This window comes from Phyllostomus discolor, chromosome 3 (genome assembly GCF_004126475.2).
Source record: "Phyllostomus discolor isolate MPI-MPIP mPhyDis1 chromosome 3, mPhyDis1.pri.v3, whole genome shotgun sequence".
Classification (NCBI taxonomy): domain Eukaryota; kingdom Metazoa; phylum Chordata; class Mammalia; order Chiroptera; family Phyllostomidae; genus Phyllostomus; species Phyllostomus discolor.
In genome coordinates, this window is record NC_040905.2 from 122511931 (window position 1) to 122537948 (window position 26018).

Below are 26018 nucleotides of genomic sequence, written 5' to 3' on the forward strand. Positions count from 1 at the left end.
ACCTGCTTTGCTGAGAATGCTCTTAATTAGATGATAAAGGCCCAGGCAGGAAATGAGTTTGGTCTCTTAAGTTTTGTAGCCTTTTAGGTGACAGGCCCTGACTCAGAATAAGCCCTCGTAGTTCTTTGTATGCTATCTATTGCTTGATCCTTACTGCCTGACAATGATTAATGAACTTTACCTGTATTCCTGAGCAAACAAACCCAATAAAAACCTATCAAGGCAAGGATCGGGGCGCTCTCTCCTAGAGAGAGTGGCCAGGCTGCTCCAAGGCGCTCTCCCCTTGAGAAGGTAGCCATGCCGTCCCTTTTCCTCCACAGGACTTGGTAGTCCATGTGAATGTATCTCATGTCTCATCCATAACACCACGGACACTGCAAACTGGTGTCTGCATCAAGCACTGAACAGGGATATATAATCAGTCCTCTTACAGGGAGGAAGCAAATAATTGATTCAATAATATGCTCCACCACAGTGACCTTGGGCAAGTCATCTCACTTCTATTTCTCCATCTGTGAAATAAGAATACCTGCTTCTTCTCCATCTGTGAAATGAGAATACCTGCTTCAGACTCAAACTCAATAAACATGAGTTCCCTTCCCCTTTCCCATCTTCTGAGATTCATTCAGGGCAGCTCAAGCCAAATTTAGAAAGACCCTAGTAGACCAGTTGTAGTTAAACATTTGGTCCAAGATCTGTAACCGGCCAAAAGCAAACCCAAGTGGATTGGATTCTTTGTGTGAGATGAGTGCACTCCCCTCAAAGTCAGCCACAGTCCCCTCTAAGCCACTCATGTCAACACATTATGGAAATCTTGTTAGGAAAATACCAGTTCCGGAACTGAAGAAAAAACGGAAGGGAATGTGGTTCAATTAATTGCCATGATAACATTAATGTGATTAAGAGCATACATTTTAGAATTTGAATTTGGCTCTGCAACTTATTTGCTGTATGTCCTTAAACAAAGTAAATACTTGAGCCTCAGGTCATCAATAAAATGGGAACAATAAACTAAGTCAGGAGTTACTGTGAAAATTAAATGAGATAATCAACATGTATGACTTATTACTGTGCTTGGTCCAAAGAAATGTTCAATAAATAGAAACTCTTATTAATGCTGGTACATGCCCTATAATATAGATGTTCAAGTATTAATATTTCAAGCCGGCCTTTTGCATCCAGTTTAGAGAAATCCTTGCTTATACCAGTAGTATAAGTTTGAGTTCAATTTTTGTTTCCTATTCCATAATAGGAGACAGTGCACTGTTCCTAGGGAATCCTGCAGTGATGCCCTGATCTTGCCTCTATCCATAAAGGACTTCCAATTCTTTTTAAAGAAGCTAAAGAAATAAGAGTTGCAGAGGTCATTTCTGAAAGTGATGAATGGATATGGATCACAGCATCGGTTTCCCCAACCTTCTAATTCAAATAGCATGTCAGCAAAAGGGTGCTGCCAATATAGAAAAAGACCCTAAAATAACAGGACCTCCTCCCCCAAGGAAAGGATCTCCATTTCCTATTCTTTGGAACTGGATTACCTGTTTTATGTGTGGTGGATGTTTTTAGCAACAAAGCGCATTCCATCTCCTAGCTAGAGGACATGTCACCAATTACTTAGGAAAGAGATGAATAATTAAACAAACTTCTCTTTTGAGATACCAAATGTGTCTCAGTAATAGTGAAGGGTTACAGACAAAGCCTCCCTGTGGCTCACAGCAGTTTGGTCTATTTCTGAGTCTGATCAAGCTTGCAAAATTTACCCAAAATGGAACAATTTGTGACCCTGAGTTAATCACTCAATCTCTCTAAGTCTCAGTTTTCTCATCTTTAAAGTAGGAATAATGGATTGCCTTGAAATGCTTTGTTAGGGTTCAAGAGCTAAACCAATCTAAGGAAGCCCATCATTCCAGACACTAGTGACATAGGACTCATGGCTTGATGAAAATAGACCAAAACAAACACAAGCACAAATAACTAGTGAAGGACTAGTGTGCAGTAAATTGAAATAAAAATTCCAACGAAATAAGAAAATGTAAAAAAGGGAGGGGTGGGGTTCATAGAAGATGAGCTACAGCCATCCAATAAATATGTAAAAAGATGTTCAGCCTCACTAGTAATCAAGGAAATGCCTATTAAAATTAAATAGGCATTTTTCTCCCAACAAATTGGAAAAAGAAAGCTTGACAATATCACGATATAGGGAGGATGCAGTGAAAGGAAACACACTGCTGGTGGGAGTGTACACTGGTCCAGCCATGTTGCAGGACACTGGGCGATATCTATTAAAATGTGAATCATATATGCCCCATGGCCAAGCCATTCTACTTCTCAGCAACCAGAGAAATACTCGCATGTGTGTGAGATGTGTAGGATGCTTGTTGAAGTACTGTTTGCAAAAACCCCTGAATAGAAAAATCTAAATGTTCCTCAACAGCAGAATGGCCACTGGACAGGATCGGAACAAGTCTCCCTGGAATGGAGAACAAGTCCACCCTGGCATGTGGATTATTTTGAGCTAAAGACAAGTAGCTCAAAAGACTCAGCAAGAGCTTTATACCATCTCTTTAACAACCTAAAAGAACTTAGATGGAGGGCCTGGTCCAGGAAGAGTACTGTCATCAAATAGCTACAAAGAACATAGGACAGGTATGGTAACAAGAACTAGGAAAGGCTTAGAGACCAAAGTCCTCTCTATGACCCATTGTCTCTCTATGGCATGGCAAACATTTGTTTTTCCATCTCCATGGAAATTGCCTCCTCACTTTTGAAGTCCCAGACTCCTACCCCTTCTTAGTTTCCACGTGGCATACAAGCCACATGGCTGCCCATGGGTCTCCATTATTCTTAAGGAGCTCCCATATGTATGAAATCAAATTTGTCCTCCTGTTAATGTGTCTTATGTTAATTTGATTATTAGACCAGCCAAAGAATGTTAAAGGGTAAAAGGAAAATTCTTTCTCCATAACCACAATATGGGAGAGAAAGTTCATTCTGTGAATACTACACAATAGCTGAAAACTAACACCAAAGACTGCTCTTCAAGACACTGTCAAGTGAAAACCAAGTTGCAAGATGATGCATGCTGTGTGATACCATTGCACAAAACACACAAACACAAACTCCACCATATAACCTATACAGGTACAAATATGAACATAGGAGAAGTTCTAAACAGAGACACCAATGGTGACCTCTGGGGAAAGGAGAGGCGATCTGGATTAACGTGTCAAAAGAGCCCTGACCAGTGTAGCTCAGTTGGTTGTGCATTGTCCTGCAAAGCAAAAGGTTGCCATTTAATTCCCAGCCAGGGTATGCCTGAGTTGTAGGTTGGTCCCTGGTTGGGGCAAGTACAAGGGGCAGCCGATCCATGTTTCTCATCCTCTCTTTCTCCCTCCCTTCCCCTCTCTCTCTAAAAATAAATAAATAAAATCTTTTTTAAAAAGTCAAAAGAACAAACTGACAGTAACCAGAGGGGCCAGGAAGAGAAATAACAGAGGGAAAGAAGGAAAAGGATAGGAGGGAAAGAAGGGAAAGGGTGGTCAAAGAACATATATAAAGTCCCAGGGACAAAGCCAAAAGGGGATATGATTGAGGGTAGGAGATAGGGGTGGGTGGGGTGGTGGAAAGTGGTGGCAGGGAAATGGAGTCGACTGTATCAGAACATTAATTTTAAAAATGATTTAAAAATTTTAAAAATTTTTGAAAAGTCAAAAGAACCATAAAGGTCTTTCACCTTATCTATCATATTTAATTTACCTTCCTGAGCTTGTACTTATGTCATTCCTAAGGACTTCATTTTTTGTAACACAGCAGGTCACCCTCACAGCATCATCCATGGTGGGTCATTAAATCTGGCCAACTCCAGAATCAACAGAAGACACAATTGTGGGGATAAATATGGCCATAATTTTTACCACATGACTGAGACTTCTGTCTCCCCCTGAAACTTTCTCTTTACTCTGAGAAACAGGAAGCCCAGCACACCTGGCTTTTTGCAATTCTAATACCCTAAGACCTACGGGTTTAATCCTTCCCCAGGGGTGATAACTAACATATTCAATGCAGACACTTTACAATCAATCAAGTTAACAACTGAAGCTCTTTTGCACTTACACTTAGGTGCGAAAAGAAAAGAAATAATTGAGAGTTGAGGAAAGAGCAAGGGATTGAATTTAATAGGAATCCACAGAACCTGGGAGCAATTTGGTCAGGAAGGGGTTCTGAACTCAGAAAGAATTGTTGGATGGAATGTGAATATAAAGTCTAAAAAGCAGATTTTCAGCTACAACCAGTCTTTCATAATCTGGGTGTAAATCACCTCTCCAGAACCTTTACTCAGCTCCATCTAGCCAAAGGAGCAGAATCTGTGCCAAGTGTTAAAGGTAAGACCTATGACAATGGAGAGAAATAAATGACCAAATGAAACACAGTGACCAGCCCAAAAAGAACCCATTCCAATCCACCCCATTTCTTGCATTAAAAGACCTCAGAAGCCCTAGTCATAAAAAAAAAATAACCTATCCCAACTAAGAGTGGAGGAATGGAGATGTCACTGCCTTATGTTTTATCACAACACCCCTGGAAAATAGGTTTCTGTTTTAACAACTCTGTATATTCTTTCTCATTTCCAGCACTTATCATACAGTATAAAGATCTCTCTTTTTTCTTCTTTGTTTACTTGTTTTGTCTGCCTTCAGCTAGAATATATGTTACACAAGGAGTATTGAGACCCCAGGGCAGGCAGCCTCAAAGAGGGCATATTGATTACTTTGAATTAGTTATTTGACAAGCAGTGGGTAGTTGATCCTCCCAGGTCTCCTTGAATGCAGGAAATAAATCTCCCTTGTGAAAGATGCCCTCCTTGCTCCATGGGCCTAAGAGAGGCACCCTGGTCACTCAAGGAAGGAATCCAGGGTCAAAAAGCTTGTTTTATCCAGGATAAACAAACCTTGTTACTGCTTTCTAATTTACTATCCACACCCAAAATTTGCTTAGGTTCCTCACTAAATGAATCCCAAACCTAAGTTTATTGGTCCTGCCAATTCTTCACAAATTTGTTTCTTTGGCTGGTTTATCATTTCTCTGAGCATCATTCATGATCTCCTATGCACACATATTAAATTGGTTTTTCTCCTGTTAATCTGGTCTTGTGTCAATTTTCTTACTAGTCTACTCACAAGAATTCAAGAAAGGTAGGATGGTAATTTTCCCTCACCACCAACCGACAGAAGCAAAGAATTTCCCTGTTTGTTCACTACTGTTTCCCTAGTATATCACATATATAGTAGTAACTCATAAGTATTTTCAATTGAAGGTGTGGATACTTCCAGAAATTCAGCCAGAACCTTAAAACCTGGTACTTATGGGATAAAATAGATCACTGAGCAGAAAGAGGAGTTGGGAAAAAGAACTGGTGATGACTCTGTTTTGGAGGGGACCACTTCTGTTCCTAATACAAAGGACATAACATAGATTTTATAAGGATTCTTCTCTGTGGCTTTGTGGGCTGTTTAAACATTAGAAATTTCACAGAGGTGGCCCTATAGAGGAGAAAGGGAGACCCTCATTACAAACTTTCAAAGTGTGACCCCTCAAGCTTAACTAAAATTTTACCCCATATCCATTAGTGACAAGGCTGGTACAAAAATAAGAGCAGTCACTTCCGCTTTTATTAAAAAAAAAAAAACAGAGAGAGGAAAAATACTTACTGAACTCTGAACTTCCTCTCTTTTAACCACAACTTACTACTGACTTACTTTGGTAAAATGATTGGCAAATACATAATAACCAGGCACTTCATTGGTGTCGACAGTTTCTCTCCAAAACCCTGCCTGGAGCATTGTCTTGGCCAGCCAGCCTTTCAAGGGAGCCAATCCAGGAATCCTGATGGGAAAGGACAAAGCTGACCTGAGGCTGCCACAAAACTGCCCAGCTGAGCTTTGCGGCCACCACAGCCCCACTCACAGGACAGGCACTTTCCATGCCAAAATGAAACTGAGCCCAAGCAGACAGACTTTTCAGAGGCACAAGTCCACAGCCAGATTTCCTGAATAGAGCTGAACACTGGGTGCAGCAACCTGAGTGTGGGTCCAGGCCCTGCCACCTAGTTAGCTCTGTGATGCAGGGGAAGTGGCTTCACCTCTCTGGGCAACAGTTTTCCCACATGTTAGAAAGAAAGAAGGCTTTTGTTTCTGGTCCAGTCAAGCAAACTCCAACTGGACCCAACCTTTCTGCAGTTAACAAAACTCTGGACAATTTTTTTTTACTTTTGTTTTATTTTACTGAAAGCATGAGCAAGTAAACAAAATAAGCAGATTCTGAAGGCGGCACAGGCCAGAACTTGAAAGAAATGGGAGGCCATTGCACAACTTTGACCCAGACAGCAGTTAGCACTGAGCGGTAGCTAAAACTCCAATACAAAAAGTCAGTCTGCTTGCAGAGCCAGGAGACGGATTCCAGGTCAACCACAGCTGCTGGGAACTGAGGAGGGAATCCAAGAACAGAGAAAGCCAAGGAGGAGGAGCCGCAAATTTTGTATAAACTCTACCCAAGTGTCTAGCTGGCTCTTGAACCCCACATCTATGAGGCAGTCTCAAAAAAAAAATAACCAAAACTGACATCTGAGCTGATGATGCCCGAGACACAATTTACTGTTTAACCAAGCCAATCACTTACCAAGACTAAAATATCAACACTCTTCAGACACACAACAGAACCCAGAGTCCCTACAACATAACACTCAAGATTGTCCTGAGATTACTCAACATATGAAAGAAAAACCAGGAAAATGTGACTCAATCTCAAGAGAAAGTCTAATCAACCAAGGAAAAGAAGGAGGAATAATTCCCACTAGGTTGGAGCAATAACCTGAAATTGTATGAGATGCAATGCATTCAGCTGCACATAACAGAAACCCCATCTTGAAATGGTTTAAGCAGTAAGAGAATTTATTATCTAACAAAGTAAAATTGCCACAGTTCCAACATATGACATGAGGTGCTTGAAAACAAATGTTTTGTCCTGAGTCCCCTTCTCTCCTGCTTGGTATGTTGACCTGTGAGAATGTGACTCTTGGAGCTTGCCACAGCCTTCTTGGCAAAGACAATGACACTTGGAGGATGGCAGAGAACAAATTGCAAAGATCCCAAGTCTTTCATGACCCTGTTAGGCCTCTGATTACACTAACCCTAGAACTACCTAAGATAGGGTATGTGGCAAACTAGCTATAACCAATAAAGGATACAAGAACTGTCATGGAGCTAGTTAGACCAACTCCCAACAGATTTATGGCTTAGAACCAGTAGAGACCAGCTCAATCCAACATGACGACTAATTTCACCTTAGTGGTAACCCCCATTATATGCTCATTATAAAACATTAGCATACTAAACCACACACCCAGAGCCGCCATGGACACAAAATGGCTAACGAAGGTCTTCTGAGAAGTCTCCATCCCGTTACTGGAAAAATTCTGATTATTCCTCCCCCTTACTGATTGTTCTACCTCTCGATTAAATAAGCCTCAATAAAAGAAGTAACTCCCACTAGGGAGGGACTGCTGTGCCAGTGGAGTAGCTCCCTCTCTGCCTCACTGCTTCACTAAAAATTCACTTCACTTTAAACTCTATGCTGGCTCTAAGAATTTTTTGCTGTGCAAAGCCAAGAACCCACAGTGTATCATGGACCTTCCAGTCCCTGGGTCCTGGGAATGCCTCTATCATACCTACCTCCACACAGCTTGTTACGTTGTTCTGTTACTAGCAAACAATGCATGCTATCTCAAACAACCACCAGAACTGGAAAGCTAGTAACATTTGCTCTAAATAAAAGGCAACCATAAAAAAAACACAATGAAAATTAAAATTATTATATTCTGGCAGCCACACGGCCTGATGTTCTTTTATTCTTTTTCTTTGAAAGGGAAATTAGCATGCTTTAGAAAGATATTTAAGATGTAATAGCATGGCACTGAGACAGTCTCCTTAGCCAGAAAAATTAAAAGACAATTGAAGAAAAATGAAACTATGTAATTCCATGCTGTTTAATGTCATATACCATTAAAATCTTTGAGTACCACCAGTAATATACTTTAGATATTTTGAAAAATACAGCCCATACATATTAATAATTCCCAAGTCTTTACCAACATCCCTGCCCTCTCATTATTCCCAGTTGACTTTAGGACACCTGTGCCTCGATATACCACAGTATCTCAAACTTAACACAGCCAATGCAGAATTCACAATCTTCACCCCGCAAACTGTTTCCTCTTCCAGAATTTTCTACTGCTCATTATAATACCCTTATTCATTAAGGTACCCAAATAAGACCTCCTGCAATAGCCAACAATGTTCATACTACTCTTTTTTTGTACCAGTGCCAGGTAGAATGATGCTATGCCCCACACAAACACTATCATATTCAGTTTTCACAACTTTATGAAGAAGGTACTGTCCTTATCATTTACTCCTTTTTAAAAATGAGGAAGCTAAGGATAAGAAGTTTGCTTGGGGCCACAGGATCTGAACCCAGATCTGTCTAATTTCTCTTTTATCCTACTGCACAAAGCAGAGACCATCAAGCAAAAATTCCTCAACTGGCCTCTAAACTTATTTTAATTCCCACCCATTTTCCCTTCTTTTCTTTTCCACCACCCTCTCCCCTTCCACCTCCCCTGAATATGTCATCTTTGGTTCTTGCCTTATCGACCACATGCTCACTTTTGAATCCTGCAGATCTTTCTTTCCTACTCTCAAAGTTCTCCTGCCTTCTCTCTGCCCCCTCCAAATTTCTTCTCCAGGCTTACCATTCCAGGGCCTCATTTACTTCCTCGAAATATGTGTCCCTTCTCTCTCTCTTGCTCCTCCCACCTCACTGACATTCTTTGTTGCTCTTTTCCTGCTTCTGCTTCCTCAAAACTCAACTTGGAACTTGGGCTCCAGTGCAATCTCCCCAGGACCCTGGGAAGCGAGCTGCTCCTGGTGTCCTCACTTGCACCACCATCATAGCACATTATCACGCTGTGTTATAAACGTTTGATTTATGGGTCTTTCCTATGAGACTGAGGCATGCTGGAGGGCAGAAACAGGCCTTATTTCCCAACACTTCCCCCTGTACATGAGGAGGTAGCCACATATGTTATGTGGACCACACTGTGCTATTTCTTCTTTTATATTACTCCTCACTGAGTAGATTTTGAAAATGATACATAAGATGTTAACCACACCTTGACATACCACCTTCATGCCCTAGGCAAAGGGGACGAAAATTATCATCATTGTCATCATCACTATCAGGTCTAATTAGGTCTCCTGGCAGAGTGCTTGAACCATGAGCTTCAGAATCACATGGCCTGGGTTTGTCTCCCTCTTCCAATACTTCTTAGCTTCAAGACCTAGAACCAATTCCTTAACATCCTTGAGCGTTAGTTCCTTCATGGAGTTAAAATGAGACTTTCCTCCTAGGGGTGCTACAGACATTAAATGCAATCATGTGTGAAATGCCCAGCTTGGTGCCTCAATAAATTAGAATGGCATGGTATTATCATGCCATGGACATGCCTGCTATATGTGACCCCTTCCTCCCAAAGGATGCAAGAACTTTCATAGTTCTCACCCTGCCCTCCCAGCCCAGCAGATCGAATCAAAGAAATCAGCTGACTGGGTTCACATGACACTGAAAGACTTGAGACCAGAAGCCACTTTTTGAATTTCTTACTCAGGGTTATGAATAAAATTCTACAGATCTGCAAAATCCCTCACTAAATAAAAAGTATTTAATGGAAATATTTTCTCCTACTAGGAATTTCTACAGTCAGTCAAATTGTCCAATTTCTTCCACTTCTGTGGCAAGCATGCTCTCCTGTCCCCAGGTGGCATCATGCACCCCAGAGCCTGTCTGGCTGCTCTCCTGCCTCCCTCTGCCAGGCCATCCCCACCATTAGTGCTCTCCCTCCCAAGCCCTTCAGAGTCTCATACAGTCAGACCTGATTCAATCCAGCCTCTGCAAGTCTCAAGCAAATGCTTCATTGTCGCTAAGCTTATTTCCTTTTTGATAAGTGGGAATAATAATAACAGAAGATCTTAGTGGAGGGTGAAGGTCAAAGGGATGAAGTCTAGAAAATGCCCAGCTCATTGCAAGCCCCAAATATTAGCTGTCTTTATCATCATCAAAATTATCATCATCGTCATCATCACTATCAGCATCATCAATCAGGCATGCAAAAGATATGCATGCCTTTTACACAATCCTGACCTCATATCTGTGCTTGAATCCTACCTCTATGTAACTTTGGGAAAATGTCTTAACTCTTTGTGCCTCATTTTCCCAGCATGAAATGGGAATACTAACAGTAGCAATCTCACAGGTTGGGATTGAGTTAATGCATGTAAAGCACTTAGGAGAATGCCAGGCACATAATAAAAACTCGACCAAACTCAGCTTATCAGAGTCAGACGCATTTAAAAGGCTTCTCTGAAGATGTCCAAGAAATGAAAAATTCCCTGGCCTGAACTCCCAATTAGTAGAGATCCTCTCGGGGACTAGAGAAGAACATACACATATAGTCAAGCAGGGATACACATAGCTCCAATTTCATTTTTTTCTTGAACTGGACTTTTTTGTCCCATCTGAAGATCCCTGGATGCACTATAGCCCTTGGGCCCCAAATCAGGGAAGGCCAAAAGAAACACAACGAGGCCAGCTGCCACCTGGGTTCCCACCTACTGGGGAAACCAGAGAATATAAACACAATTGCAGCCCTTAGAAGTCCCAGCAGGAAATTGCCCTCAGCAGAGTGCAACCAAGGGGACAAAACTCCCCTCCCTGCTGTTCCCACCTCTCCCAGTGGCTCTGTGCAGACCCTCAACACCTCCTCCTCCTCCCTCCCTCTGTGCTGATTCTGTTCATAAAACACTTCTTTCTCAGCCCACATTATGACCCAAGATAACCAGCTCATTCTCTCTGCAGGAGTGGGACAGCTCTCTCCTGCCACTTGACACAGCACTTGACACTTACCCAAGTGACAGGTCAGTCCACCAAAGCCAACAATCCCACTTAAGCACTCTTATCCCACACTTAGAATTCTATTTGGAAAAATAACTTGTTACCTGTTCTGGTAAAGATCAAAAAGTACAGGCAAAATAATCTTGGGATGTTGTGATGGAGTAAGAATAAAACAACTAACTATAAGGAATTCAAAACAATGCATTTATATCATTTCTAAAAACAAACGAAGCCTCAACAGTCTGCAGGCCAATTTCATGAGCCTCCAGTGCCTCTTGTCCATACTTTCCACAATGATTTTCAAACTGTGCTGACTATGACCACAGTGAAAAACACATTTTACATGTAACCCAGTTCACACATGCCTAGGCATCCATACAGGAAAGTAAGTTTTATGCAACAATATTTACACTTCCTGAGTCTCTGAGTCTGATGCATTCCTAGTATCTCCTGTTCTGTTTTTTCATGGTGGTCATCACCTACTAAATGATTTCATGACCCTTTAATGAATGATGATCCACAGTTTAAAAAACACATGTAGAGGAATTCAAGAAAATCCATCCCAGAGTGGAGCTGCAATAAGTTGTAAGGATTAAGGGTAACAAAGGCATTAAAATCACAGAGTCCAGGTTTAGAATACAGGTTGGAATCTCCTGTGACTCAGAAGAGTATGGTCTAAGGGAAGTAAGGTGGTATGATCTCCCTCCTGGTAGCTGGATGACCTTGGACAACCCATTCCCATGTCCTTAGACCTACTTGGATTAAGGCTTTCTATGAGTGGTATTCTAGTTCTGGCAAGATACAGTCTATGAATACAGACGGCATCTAAATCTGCTCTGTGAAGGAACCAATGCAGCTCTGCAGGCTTACTGATGGTCAAGGAGGCATAGTTTGGAATGTACCTCTAAGAGAGACCTGGAGGCAAGCAATGGACTTCATGGTGCTTCCCCAAGACCCTCCTCATACCTGCGGGGTCAGGATACTCACCCTCAGCATCTGGGAGCATTGAAATCCAACATCTCACAGTTGCATCCTCGCTGGCAGCCCACCCTTGAAGAAGGAAGTGCCTTACCCAAGGTAATGCCACCTTTCCAAGAGCAGCCCACTTGGTGTAGGTCCCTATCCCAATTCCAAAGGCCATGACAGATCCAGCCACAGGATTGGCTATGGCCTCTACTACAATGATTGCACCACAATTCAACCTCTCCCTCTCCCTGCTAACCTCAATCCCTTATAGGTATTGTTCTGAAGAGCTACTCCCCCAATAAGCCACCTGTGTGCAAATCTTCATCTTTTAAAGACAAAGTAGCAATGACACTGGTCAGAAATATGGGCAGAGAACTAAGCAAGAATGGTGCCTTTAGGATGTTTTTTGAGGATAATTTGGAGAATTTATTTTCTCATAACTAACATTTAATCACATGTTCTTTGCCTGCCCCATCTCAATCAGTCCACATGGCACCCAAGGAGGTAGGTTCTGTGTGATTACCTCCATCCCACAAAGGAGGAAACTGAAGGTTAAAGAAGTTAAGAAAGGTGCCCAACATCTCACGTATGATCATTGCAGGAGATGAGGTCTGAACTCACACCCTTGACCTCATCCTACTCCACCACAGCTCTGTGATCATACATTTGTCACAGTGGATTACACAGATTTACCCACATGTCTGTCTCTTCCTCAGCTGCCTCCCTCCCCAAGGGCAGAAGTCTTGTGCTCTGAACCTCAAGTTCTTAGTAGAGTTCCAAGTGCCTAGCAAAAACCCAATAGTAGTAATGGTAATAATGCTTGTAGTGTTCAGTAGCAGTGGTGGGAATGTTGGTGGAAGTGTTCAGTAGCAATGGTGGAACTGTTGGTGAAAGTGTTCGGTGATAATGGTGGAAGTGTTTTAGGTGAACTAAGCCCCTCGCTGTGCCCTTTAAACAGCATCTCAATATACCCTGCCACTTCCCTAGGAGGCAGGTCCTCCTATTAGGCTTAAGCGGTGAGCACGGACTTAGGAGCTGCCATAGATTCAAGGGCAGTTTCACAGTGGCACACTCTACTTCAGCATGTTTTAAAGAGCTGAGCAGTCAGGAGGGCCTCACTGAAATTGGCCTGGTCAGTTCCCTAAAATGCCACACATAATTTGCAGCTTCTCCCATCCCAGGGAAAGAGTGTGTTCCCCTTTGTTTTTTCATTTCTGGGAAGGCTTGTGGTCTACTCTCATTAAGAGAATATGGCAGAAGTGACACTGTGCAAGTCCTAAGCCCTGGCTCCAAGACGCCCTACAGCCTCTGCTCATGCACTGGGGAATGCATTCACCACCATGAGGCCAATCTCAAGCTAACCTGCTATAAGGTGAGCTGCCACCTAGAGAAAGGCCCCAGTTGTTCCAGGCACCCCCGCTGAGCCTCCAGATATATGAGCCTGGCCAAGAATAGCCAACTGCTGTCTAGACCAGAAGGACCACTGCTGAGTCCATCCCAAATTACTGACCCACAAAACTGGGGCTAAATAAAATGGTGGTTATTTTAAGCCACCAAGATTTGAGGGGGGTTGTTATACAACAATAGATAACTGGGCTGTTAGGTGTCCAGTCAAATATCCAAAAGTAGAATCATGAAAGGATTCTTGTATCAGAGAGATGACAAATGAGCAGAAGGAAAGAACTAACTGGGTGATCCTATTCCTGACTCAAAAAGAAGTGTTTACGATGTACACCAGCAAGCAGAAGAGATGAAAATTCTGACTGGTTGGAAACTAGAAATTCTGACAAGAACCAGATTGTTCTCATAGCAAAAGCAAGAAGAGAGTCTCTTTATTTCTTTCATACTAATACAAACAGACTGTCCTCTCTCTGAAACATACCCTCATATGTTTGATAAGATAAAGGGGTCTAGAGTTTCACATCTCAGTTCTCTTGAAGTCAAGTGAAAGATAAAATTGAATACAACACCCCAAAGGAAGTAAAAGAAAACCATGGCTTTGGGGACTGGAGCAAGGTTTACTGGGTTCACTAATACCTGTTTTCTTTTCCTCCTGGACACAGGGCTGGTAGACATATCCCAGGACCTCTTGCTGTTGACAGGGCTCTGTGCCTCAGTTATTGCCAAAGAACATGAGCTGAATATACATTTCTCCAGGCTGTAATGGCTGTGAGATAAATGTGCTTCTTCATGTTCCCTTCCCACCCCCCCACCCCAGCAGCCTGATGGAGAAGAACCTGGATACCTGCATGGAAGACCTACCTGACCAGGGTCACCTGCAGGGGTCTGTGCCATGAGGGAGAAATAAATCCCTTTCTGCCAAGCCACAGAGTTTTCAGGACTTATCTGTTACAACAGCTTTCATGGATTCTTCCTAATACCTTAACTAATACAGAACCTTTAAGATGCAAGCCCTTTAAACATAGCTTATGAGCTGAAATTTTCCAGGTATTAACACATCTTAATTATTGGGTGGGGGAACTGTCACAATGCCCTGGCTTTCTTGTTCTACAGTTTCCAACTGATGAGCAAAACTTGAATAGGAAGCAGATGTCCCCCAATAAAGCACACGGCATTATCCCTCAATGGGTGACTCCAGATGGATTTCACTTCTGTGTGCAAAATGAAAATCCCAACTGACATTCCTCAGATTCAGCCTTAGTGATTTAAAACTCTGTGCTTTTAAAATATTTTCAGTTAAGTGAAATATGCATAACAGAAATGTGGGCATAAGTATAAAGCTCAATGAACTTTTATAGTTTGAATACACCATGGAACCAGCACCCCGGTCAAGAAAAAGAACATGGCCACCACCCAGGAGCCCCTCCTAGTCCCCACCAGTCCCCCCGAGGGATATCACTGTCCTAAACACTATCACCTATATGACTTTCACCAGTTCCTGAACTTCAAGTGCATGCAATCATACAGAAGGTACTTTTTTGTGTCTGCCATTTTTAGCTCACACTGTTTGGAACTCATCTAAGCTGTGTACCTCGTTCATTTTCATTGCTGTGCACCCACTACTCCACTGCTGGTGGGTGCTTACATAGCTTCCAACTTATATGATGTTAAAGAAAATTCTTTTCACTCCAGTCCACCAGGGTCCATGATGAATGAAGGCAGGGACTTCAGGGGAGAAACTGTTGATCTTCACAGAGAAATTGAACAAATCCTGAGGTTCTGTCCAAAGTTAAGACTGCAGTGTTCATGTCCTTCTGAAAATCACTTCCCAACAGGCTCTCATGAGGGCAAATATTTTTGATTTAAACAAAAAATGACCACTTCCGGCAAGATGGAGGAATAGGTGGACACACCGTACCTCCTCGTACAACCAAGATTAGAAAACCAATAATTTACAACAATAATTTACTATCAGAATAACACCCAGATCCGGCAGAGGATTTATCTGAATGGAAGTCGGGCAGCGAAGAAGTTGAAGTAGACGCGTTCATCCGGACTGGTAGGAGAAGACGAGCCGGGCGGGCGCTGGGCTGGCTCAGGTCGGCGGCGTGCGGAGGTCGGGGGAAGGTTTGGCGCGAAATCGGCGCAAAAGCCATCCGGGCGCGCAAGAAGGCAGCGGTGATCCCTGAGTATGCAAGCTGCGGCTGGCAGACCCAGAGGGGTAGCGACTGTGGACCAGGGCAGAACTCGCGGCCCAGAAGCCCAGACAAGGGTCTGAGTCCAGGGGAACGGAACTACCGCCATTGTTTTCTCCCGCCCCGCTCCCGCCCCGCCCCCACATATAACGTCACAATCTAGCGACTGGGGTGCCCAGCCCCGGAGAGCACCTAAGACTCCGCCCCCCACCATAACTAGAGCAACCAGACCAGAAAAAAAAAAGGAGAGACAGGGGAAAAAAAAAATATGTTTTCAACAGAGCAGATCAGTCCCCCAGGACTCATCCTTTTGAGCGACCAAGAATTAGCCAATCTATCAGATGCGCAGTTCAAAACACTGGTGATCAGAAAGCTCACGGAACTGGTTGATTTTGGACAAAATTTAGATGAAAGAATGCAGATTACCATAAAACAGATGCAGGAAGACATGCGGAGGAGAGCCAATAGTGAAAGGAAGGAATATGAGTCTCAAAACAATACAGTGGACCAGAAGGAAGATAGAATCAACCAAGCAGGAAAGCATGATGAAATAAGAATTCAAAAAATTGAGGAAAAGATTAAGAGCATCCAAGACACCTTTAAACGTTCCAATATCCGAATTATAGGGGTACCAGAATCGGAAGGCGAAAAGCAACAGATTGAGCACGTATTTGAACAAATAATAAAGGAGAACTTCCCCAATCTGGCAAAGGGAACAGTCTTCCAAGAAATCCAAGAAGCTCAGAGAGCCCCACAGAAGTTGGACCCAAGAAGAAACACACCAAGGCACATCATAATTACATTAGCCAAGGTAAAAACGAAGAAGAGAATCCTAGAAGCAGCAAGAGGTAAGGGGACAGTAACCTACAAAGGAGTTCCCATCAGACTGTCAGCTGATTTCTCCAAAGAGACCCTACAAGCAAGAAGGAGCTGGAAAGAAATATTCCAAATCATGAAAGACAAGGACCTACATCCCAGATTGCTCTATCCAGCAAAGCTCTCATTTAGAATGAAAGGGCAGATAAAGTGCTTCTCAGATAAGGTCAAGTTAAAGGAGTTCATCATCACCAAGCCCTTATTTTATGAAATGCTAAAGGGACTTATCTAAGAAAAGAAGATAAAGAAAAGACATGTATAGTAAAAGGACAGCAAACTCACAAATATTAACAACCACACCTAAAGCAAAACCAAAAGAAACTAAGTAAACAATTAGAACAGGAACAGAACCACAGAAATGGAGGGCACATGGAGGGTTAGCAACAGGGGGGTGGGAGGAGGAGAGAGGGGGAAAAGGTATAGAGAATAAGTAGCATAGAATGTAGGTTGAAAATAGATAGGGGGAGGGCAAGAATAGTATGGGAAATGTAGAAACTAAAAAACTCATAAGTATAACACATGGACATGAACTAAAGGGGGAAATGTGGGTGGGAGGGGGGTACAGGGTGGAGGGGAGAGAAGGGGGGAAATGGGACAACTGTAATAGCATAATCAATAAAATATATTAAAAAAAAGAAGAAAAAAAAATGATCAGAGCTTATAAACTAGAAAGTGATACTCTTTATAAAAATCACAGATAAAGCTGTCACAAAACTAGTACCAAAACCCAAATCAAATTACTCCCTCTGTTGAGTCATTTCTCCCCTATACTTTCATTAATATATAACTATTCAAAAGCACATACTGGCCCTGGCTGGCATAGCTCAGTGGATTGAGCGCGAGCTGCGAACCAAAGTGTCACAGGTTGGATTCCCACTCAGGGTGCATGCCTAGGTTGCAGGCCATGACCCCCAGCAACCGCACACTGATGTTTCTCTCTCTCTCTCTCTCTTTCTCCCTCCCTTCCCTCTCTAAAAATAAATAAATAAAATCTTTTTTTTAAAAAAAGCACATACTATAAATCAAGTGTAGAGCTAGGTACTCTAGAAACAAATGAGAAATTAGAAAGATGTAGTCCCTCCTCTCATGAAACTTACACTTTGGTGGAGAAGACAGATACTAAACACTCAAACAATTATACAATTAGAAAATGTAAAAATAACTCGGGGTTATGAGATTGTACAAAGGGGGAACATGATTTGGCAGATCAGGGAAGGTGTCTTTGAAAAAGTGTCATCTGAGTTAAGTTCTGAAGGGTAAGTAGGAGGTGAGCAGGGGAGGAGGACAAGGAGTGATTCAAGCTGAAGACAGAGCATATGCAGAGCTCTGCAGTGGGCAGAGGTGCATTATGATTGAGGAAGACCAGTTGGTCTTCAAGTAAAAGATTAAAAGTGAGTAGAAGGGTGGTATAAGGGGAGGCACATGAGAACCCAGATCAGGCAAAGATTTATAACTCATGTTAATGATTCTGGATTTAATCTTGTGAAGAACAGAAAGCCAGCCACCTGGATATCTACTTGAAACAGGAAGTGCCTCACCACTCCATGTGCTAATCCTGCTTCTCTAAATGCAATCTCTGGCCCAGAGAGAATTATCAATACCTCCAAGCATACATTTTGTCACAAACAAAATAATCCTCCAGGTAACTATCAAAATTTTATAGTTTGCCTATACTAAAAAAATGATCCCCATCTTCAGGGAGAGAATGAAGGCCTTCAATTAGAGGGCTTTCCTACCATCACAGTAAGACAAGAGATGCCCTGCCAACCTCAATCTCCACCTTCACCCAAAGTACTACTTGCCAGCTTCTTCTTCAATCTAAAAGAACCCATAAACATTCCTTCCAAAGAGTGAAGAATTTAAAATTTTAAATTTAAAAGATGAAATGGTCAGAAATCTGTTTAAGATGAAATGTCATCAACGTCTTTTCAAAATGAGGAAGCAGATGGGGCAGTCACAGATTTCAATTCAGCTTTCTGATGTTTCTCACACATTAAAGCATCAAATGCCAGGAAACAATTGCATGGAAAGCACTGTGCTCTTCCATGTTCAAATCACCGGTCAACCCCTAGACAGGCACTCCTCCCTCAGAGCCACAATAAAGTGCATCCAACACTCCTGACCACAATATGTAAGCACACTCATTCTTGCATCATCTCCTTGATTCACAAGCATTCCTCTTGCCTCCTCAACAAGATTATCAACTCAGTAAGAATAAGGCAGTGCCCAGCCCTAGAAGTAATGGAAATAGAAGCTGTTTATCAAGTACTCCCTCTATGTCAGGTGCTAAGGAAACACTTGATCTGTGCCCTATAAAGGAAACACTTTATTGTTACCACTTATCTCTGAAGACACAAAGCTCAGAGGGTTTAAGTGACATGATTGAGGTCCCATAACAAGAAGTCAAAATTTAAACCAATGCCTCTCTCCAAAGCAAAAACCCTTCCCCAGCATTGCAGCCCATGCTCAAAACCATGGGCTGGATCCATGACAGCAGCAGAGAGGGAGCAAAGGAGGGGAGGATGCTTTCAGAAGAAAAAGAAGTCCTGTGGTCCTCTGCATCTAAGGATGCAGTGAAAAGAGATACCTTTATTGTCAGGACCATTAAAATGACCCAGTAACCACCTCCCAAAATAGAACCATCAACAATATGACTGACAGGAAAATCCAAATATCTCTTTAGCGTATGAAAATATAGCCTTTTAATATATTAAAAAGTCAAACCATCCAACACAAAGTCCAAAAGCCTGTCTTTTATCCACATAGAACCCCCAGGATACATTCAGAATAAGCCAAAAGGTGAGCAGAGTTTCACTCACAGGCCTCTGGGATCTGCTTCTAGAAGGCAGAGAAGTAGAATTATTAAAGCAAGCACCAGTAACACACATGATGTGGTGGCTGCATGCATGCACACACACGTGCACACATGCCCTCTTTATGATTTTACTGAGAAAATTCAACCTGGCTTGCAGCATATCATATAAGTCCATACAAAATACCAAAAATAAAATTAACTTTTGATTAATCTTTAATGGATGTTTTTTTTAAAGTGTATATTCTAATCTGCATGTGTTAACTACAGACAAAAATGACTTGGATTCTATAGGTCAGATGTTATAAACAGCAATGGTTGGGTTCGTGCAATACTTGGAGGTTTTTAAGAATAATTTCTATTAGAAGACTTAAAAACATCTTTTCTAGTCCACACAGAAAAGGGAAGAGCTGCTTTACTCATTGTAATCATCAATGTCTTCATAGTCATAAAATTAGTGCACTGGGTTTTTCTATAGAGTCCATGGGAAGTTTAGATCTTTCTCACAAGACCCAGGGTGAGAAAAGATATACTTAACAAGCCTGGCTGTCTGGGCCCAGGCACTGAGCTGTGCACTCCCTGGTGTTACCCAAAGCCTATGAAGAAACATACCTGAGAAGAAAACCCATCTACATACACAAAAGAGGCACAGTCATCTAATGAGTTCCAGAATTAACTTTGTCCTATGGTTTCCTGCAGCTAATTAAGTAATAATGATCATCTCACTTGGAGTCATTGCCACTTAGGGTGAATATTTCTCTTGCATCACCTCAGTACTCCTCACCATAACCCTATAAGGTAGGTATTACTAGCCTCATGTTACAGATGAGAAAATTGAGGCCCCTACAGGCAGATGGCTTGCCCAAGGCCACACAATGAGTAGGTAGCACAGCAGAGATTCAACCCAGTTTGATCTCACTCCAACTTCATGCTTCCAATACTGAATCTTGAATCTCTATATTTTATTGCCTCCCTATTTCTACTGAAGTGACTGCCTTTTTAGATTTGTTTGTTTGTTTGTTTGTTTGTTTATACTCACCCGAGGACATTTCTTTTTCATTGCTTTGAGAGACAGAGAAAAAGAGAAACATCTATGTGAGAGAGGAGCATTGATTGGCTGCTTTCTCATATGCACCCTGATCAGGGATACAACCCACAGCCTTTTGGATTATGGGACAAAACTCTACCTAACTGAGCCACACCAGCCAGGGCTGAAGTGACTTCCTTTAAAAACAAATTTCCTCTTCTTGAAAGTGCAAGAATTTATTGGAGTAAGAGTCTAATTCCACCCAAAGGTTCATCTTAATTACAATTAAAGTACAACTGTAGCTAAAGAATGTCCTAGAGAGAACTCTGCTTTGTTTATCTGAGCGGTTTCACTTCTACTCCAGAAATGAAGCAGATTCATAATAAGGATGCTGAGCCCCAGTCCCTTGTCACCAGAGACATCCTTAAACTGCCTCTTAAACTAAAAAACAAAGGGAGAAATTATGTGGCAGTCTATCCAGAGTTTTTTCCTCTCATGGTACAAAAGCAAGAAAATCTATTCTTAAGCTCTCCTGAGCATGCAGAAATCCATAACTTTCATTGGTTAATGGATGTGGCATCCATCCTCTTGCCCCATCCCAGCATCCCCAGTTTCCATGAAAGCACAATGGAGCAAAGAGGCTTTAGTAGTTTCCTTGCCTTATGATTTTCCTATACACCTCCCAGCCAAGAACTACAGAGATTGTATCCTCTCTCCTTCTGCTTTTGAAATGGAACACCCCAATCACATACACACCCTTGCTTTTAGCAGGGAATATGGCTACTTACTCCTCTGCAGCATGGTGTGGGTATATCATTAAGTTCTAGCTAAAAGCACAGAGGCAGAAGTATCTTATGGCAACTTCCATAGTGACCATGCCTTTCTTTAGCCTTTCCTTCCAGCTAACTAAAATTGGATGTGATGACTGGATAGCCTAGCATCTATCTTGCACCATGAGATCATTGTCAGTCCTGGGATGGTGTAGTGGAAAACTGAAAGGAACCTAGGGCCCTGGGCTCTGGACTCCTGACTTCAGAGTGAGAATAAAATCATATGTATTTTCTATAAATTGTTGATCCCATTTTAATTAGATTGACTTTGAGAGAAAATATGTGATACCAAAAAATTCTCAGATAGGGAACTCCTCTATGGTTTACAAATTAGTCCCAGGTAACTCTGAGCATATCTGAGAATAATCTTCTTCCTTCCTGGATGTCCCCATCCTAAGCATCTCAATTTCAGGGGCTGCCAATTGTCCCTAGCCCCTCTCTGGCTTCTTCTGCCTCCAGCCCAAATGGAATACACTGCCAAAATAGTGACACAGAGTGACCAGATGCTCACACCTACATTCTGATGCTCACCTGACATGCTGGTCCCATAACAAAGCAACCCCTGCAGAGCCAGTCTTCTCTCACACCAGCTGCCCTACCATTGGGGTCATTTGGGAACAACCACAAAAGCTGACATTTTCCGAATGCTTACTATGTCTAAGCTCTGTTCCACGCATCTTATATATTGTAACTATTTTGAGCCTCTCAGTAACTTTTTAAGGTAGATACTGTTATTGGACTCATCTTGTAGATGTACCAAGGACCCAAGGTACAAACAGGCTAAATAACATGATTGGGATTCAAACTCACAGTGACCTGCCTGACAGCCTGTGCACATGCCCATTACCCTATGTTGCTTCTCAGGGAGAGGACAAAAAAAAAAAAGGCAATGAAAATAAAAAATAGGCACTCCTACTCAAAACAGCCATTATTTCATTAGAAACCTTAATATTCCTTCACTCTCACCACACCAGAAACTTCCATTTTATCCTACTTCAGATACATCATCACCTGCACATTCTAAAGTGACCTTCCCAATGATTAATAACTACAGAGCAGGCAGGACAGGACAATAGCAGTAAAACTGTTCCAAAGTCATCCATGACCTCAGCATGAGACAAACACAGAAACCAACTAATGGAAATGAACAGTAACCCCAAAGATCTTCTATGCATTCTGGCACCAAGACATCATAGGTATTTTGCTTGAGGGATCAAAATTCTAGGAAACAACCCAACTGTTTGCACCAGTTGGTACAAGACTGGAGGTTTCAGTCTCGTCAAAAAGGCTTGGTGGGTCTACAAGGGTCAGGGGCTGAGCTGGCCATGCCCCAGATCCCAGGTGAGAGGACACAGGGGTCTCAGAAGACAGCATTCTGTGCACCTGTCAATGCCACTCACTTTACTTTTTCCTGGAGGGTGGAGGTACTACAACCGAACTGTCAATCAGGGCTAAGTCGAATCTCTGGCTCTTTAACACTTAAATGCTTTCTTCTCCTGATGTAAAACCAGCTCACCAAGGCAGTGAATGTGCCCCTAAAACACACCTCAGAAATGTGACATTCCTCACCAAATTCAACCATACCTAGCCTAAAATTTGGGAGAGGGTGGTTGTCCTTCCAGATCAGAAGTTACCAACTCAAATGCCTGCAGAGGCCAACAATGGCTGAAGCCTGCATGGTTGATGGAGACAAAGTGGTGAGTGTATAACCTTTTGTGCAAACAGCCACTATCAACTCCAAATGATTATTCTAACTAGAAAGTAGGGCCAATTCTCAGCCCACTTGAAGGTGGAAATTCAGACATGTATATGAAATCTCCCAGCTCCAAAATGTTCACATTAAATTCAAAATATGTGAGGTGCGGGCAGCAGAGGGACATAGCAGGGCTAAATGGAAATGAAAAAATACAATAAAATTTTTTAAATAAAAAATAAATTCCAAAACATGTTTGACACTCTAAGGGCTCAACACATCAACAGGTGATTTGGCCCTGGAAAGCAAACTTGCAGCCAGAGACCACTGAGGCCACCTCGTACATGATTAAAAGACACTTGTCAGGTTGGGCCTCCTTGGCTTGGGTCAAGGATCTCATACCAGGTGCAAGGACCCACTTGGGGCCCTTCCATATCTAGTCAGAAGATAGAAAAGGCAATTTAAACCAAGATCTGAGAGGTATCCCATCTGGAACCACCTCTTTCAGGAGGCCCAGAGGACAATCGCCATCACCATTCTATGGGACTACACCATCTGCAGAGGTGACAGCGACCTGTAGACACTTCTGTGAGGGAGGAAAAAAGGTAGAACCTCACTCTGTCAGATGAGGAAGGGCAAGTGGGCCACAATTAGGGAGGAGGGGTCCTCCAGAAGCAGACTGACCAGGCCAGGGTAGGTTCAAGAAACTCATTTTAAACCTTCTTGTACTGGGAAGGGAGAAGTGGGGAGGGGATACCTCCTCCTTGGCAGGTGAGGCCTCCCAGCACCACTGGCCTTTCTTGGAATGGAACACACCTGCTATGTATAAATACCACCGATTTTTTAAAAGGACCCTTCTGTGGTGATGAGTCCTGGCTTGGGAAGTCATTCTGACAAACGTGTATTCCTTCACTCTCGCTTAACTCACTAGATCATTTCTAGAAGTCGTTTTCACCATTTTCTTCCTTAAAAAGGCATACCCAGAGCCCCACAGCCTACCTTGGCACTGGAATCCTTGCTTCCCGAAGCCCCTGCAAAGGCAGAAGGAGGCAAAGTCAGGCAGCTGGAGGAGCACAGCCACCAAAGTCACCCCCCTTTCCCCTTGCCCTCTACCCAGGTGCAACTCCCAACCACAGACCGGTGCCCAAGAGTCTTCCGCCTTTGAAGGAGACAGGGAGGGGGGTAGGGGGAGCTCGGTGGTATCCCCCACCTCCCCTCAGAAGGCCGAAGACAGGCGGCTGCGACAACCAGGTGGCGTTTCCCATGGTGGGGCGGGGGAGGAAGCGGAGGGTAGGCGGGAGATCTGCTGAGATACCCGAGTACCCTCGGGGAAAGAGAAGAGATAAAGGCGTGAGGAGCGCGGAAAATGAGAGAGTCCCCGCTGTGGCGGCGTTTCCCAAGGGGCCTGGGAAGGGAAAATGGGCTCTCCATGCCTAAAAGGGCAGAGGGGAAAAAAGAGGTCCACAGGGATGTAAGGGGGGGGTCTAGGAAGTGGAAGGGGAACCCAGGCCCTTAGGGACACGCAATGCAACGGGAGAGAGCACAAGGATGCAGCCCCAGGCTGGAGGACACGGAGGAGGAAAGGAAGCCCTATGCCCGCAGGGAGATAGAGGTTACCCAGGGCTCTGCCCCCGGAAAGGAGGGGTGGAGATGCGGGTGCCAGCAGCCCTGAATGAGGCAACGGGATAAGGAACCCAGGGGAGAGGGGCAATCCCAAGGAGAAACAGACCCCTAGGTCTGAGCGGCCCCAGGGCGCTCCGGAGGCAGCAGGGAAGGAGAGGGCAGTAGGCGCCTGGCAGCCGGCTGTCTGGAGCCCAGGCAGAGGCTGGCCACCGGGAAGTCCGGGCCAGAGAGTGGAAGTGGGATAACCGGGACACGGGGTTAGCTGGGCTGCTTGTCCCTCTGGGGCGCGGAGGGTTCCCACGCGCGGTGCTGCCCTGGGGACGGGGAAGGCGCCCCGCGCGCGCCCTCACCAGATGAAGTCGGTGCAGTGGCTGCAGAAGGTAGGCTGCTTGAAGAAGCGGGCGGTGAATTTGTGGTTCTTCACCTCGTGCACGTTCTTCTGCCGAAGGGCGCCTTTGCGGGCAAAGCGCACGGTGCTCTCTTCACCCTCGGCTGGCGGCCCCGCAGCCGGGTCAGCCATCTTGCGCGCGGGGCTCGGGAGCCCGTGATGGGGATGGGTGGCCGGGGGCGTGGGGCACCGGCTGCGGCTGGGAGGCGCGGGGAAGGTGGCCGCTTCTGCTGCAGGGCCAGGGCGCGTCCCTGCGCCGCTCTGGCTGCCTAGCGCGCCTAGCTGCGGCTGTCACTCGCCCAGCTGCCACCGTTGGTCCAGCTGCACTTGGCACCGCTGGCCCCAGCTGCGGGGGTGGGAGGCGGAGCCCAGGGATGACACGCCCCCTTATTTGCATTGCGCTCAGGCCCCACCCCGCTAGCTGCTTTACATATTGGCACCCAGCGGCTGCAGGCCTCTGGGGAAAGCTTTCGAGATGCAGGTCTGCGGTCTTCAGATTCCAGCCTCGCCCCTAACTCATACTAGGTCCCAGGTGAAATTAAGGAGATGAGCGCCTTGGGCGCTACCAGGGAAGGCACGGAAGGACCAAAGGCGGCTGGGAATGGGGGTGGTTAGGGGGCATGCGACGGATTCCACCCCAGTCTCTTGAGAGATAGGTACTCATCCACCCACACTCCCCATCCATCCCATTGGTCATTCTGCACACTTCTCCCAGAGGGATAGGTTCTCGCTGTCACTTATTTCTAGAAGGCCTGTGGCTCCACAGACACATACATGTACTGCAGAGGTAGGGGAGGGGCAATCTTTATAGGAAAAAAAAAATATATATATATATATATATCTTCACCACAAAGAGAATTCTTGGCTTTGCCTGGCAAATTAGAAGAAAACTCCCTACCTTCTGTACATCCCCTCCACAAGAGACTCAGTTCCTCGACAGTAAAATGGGCTAATGGGGAAGGGAGATCTAGTCAGCCAGTATTTCCTCAATATCATTTATTCCTGACCCATCTTCATAAATGCTGGTCATATTTGTGCACTATCTGAAAAAAAATCTATCTGGTTTCTGAGTTTGAATAGCAAGGGTGGGGTAGAGAAAGAGAGAAACATCGGATGGTCGGTGCTTCCCTTATGAACCCTGACTGGGATGGAACATGCAACCTAGGTACGTGTCCAGATGGGAAAACAAACCCACAACCCTTG

General features: G+C 43.9%; 1 protein-coding gene across 1 annotated transcript in view; it reads right to left on the minus strand.

Moving 5' to 3' along the window:
- Positions 1 to 25165, minus strand: part of PRKCB (protein kinase C beta) — a 352458-nt gene extending 327293 nt beyond the window's left edge. Inside the window, 2 exon segments of the mRNA XM_036021374.1 lie at positions 23804 to 23835; positions 24778 to 25165. Of these exon segments, the coding sequence (XP_035877267.1) occupies positions 23804 to 23835; positions 24778 to 24947 (202 nt within the window). The 5' untranslated portion in view covers positions 24948 to 25165.
- Between the last annotated feature and the right edge of the window lie 853 nt (positions 25166 to 26018).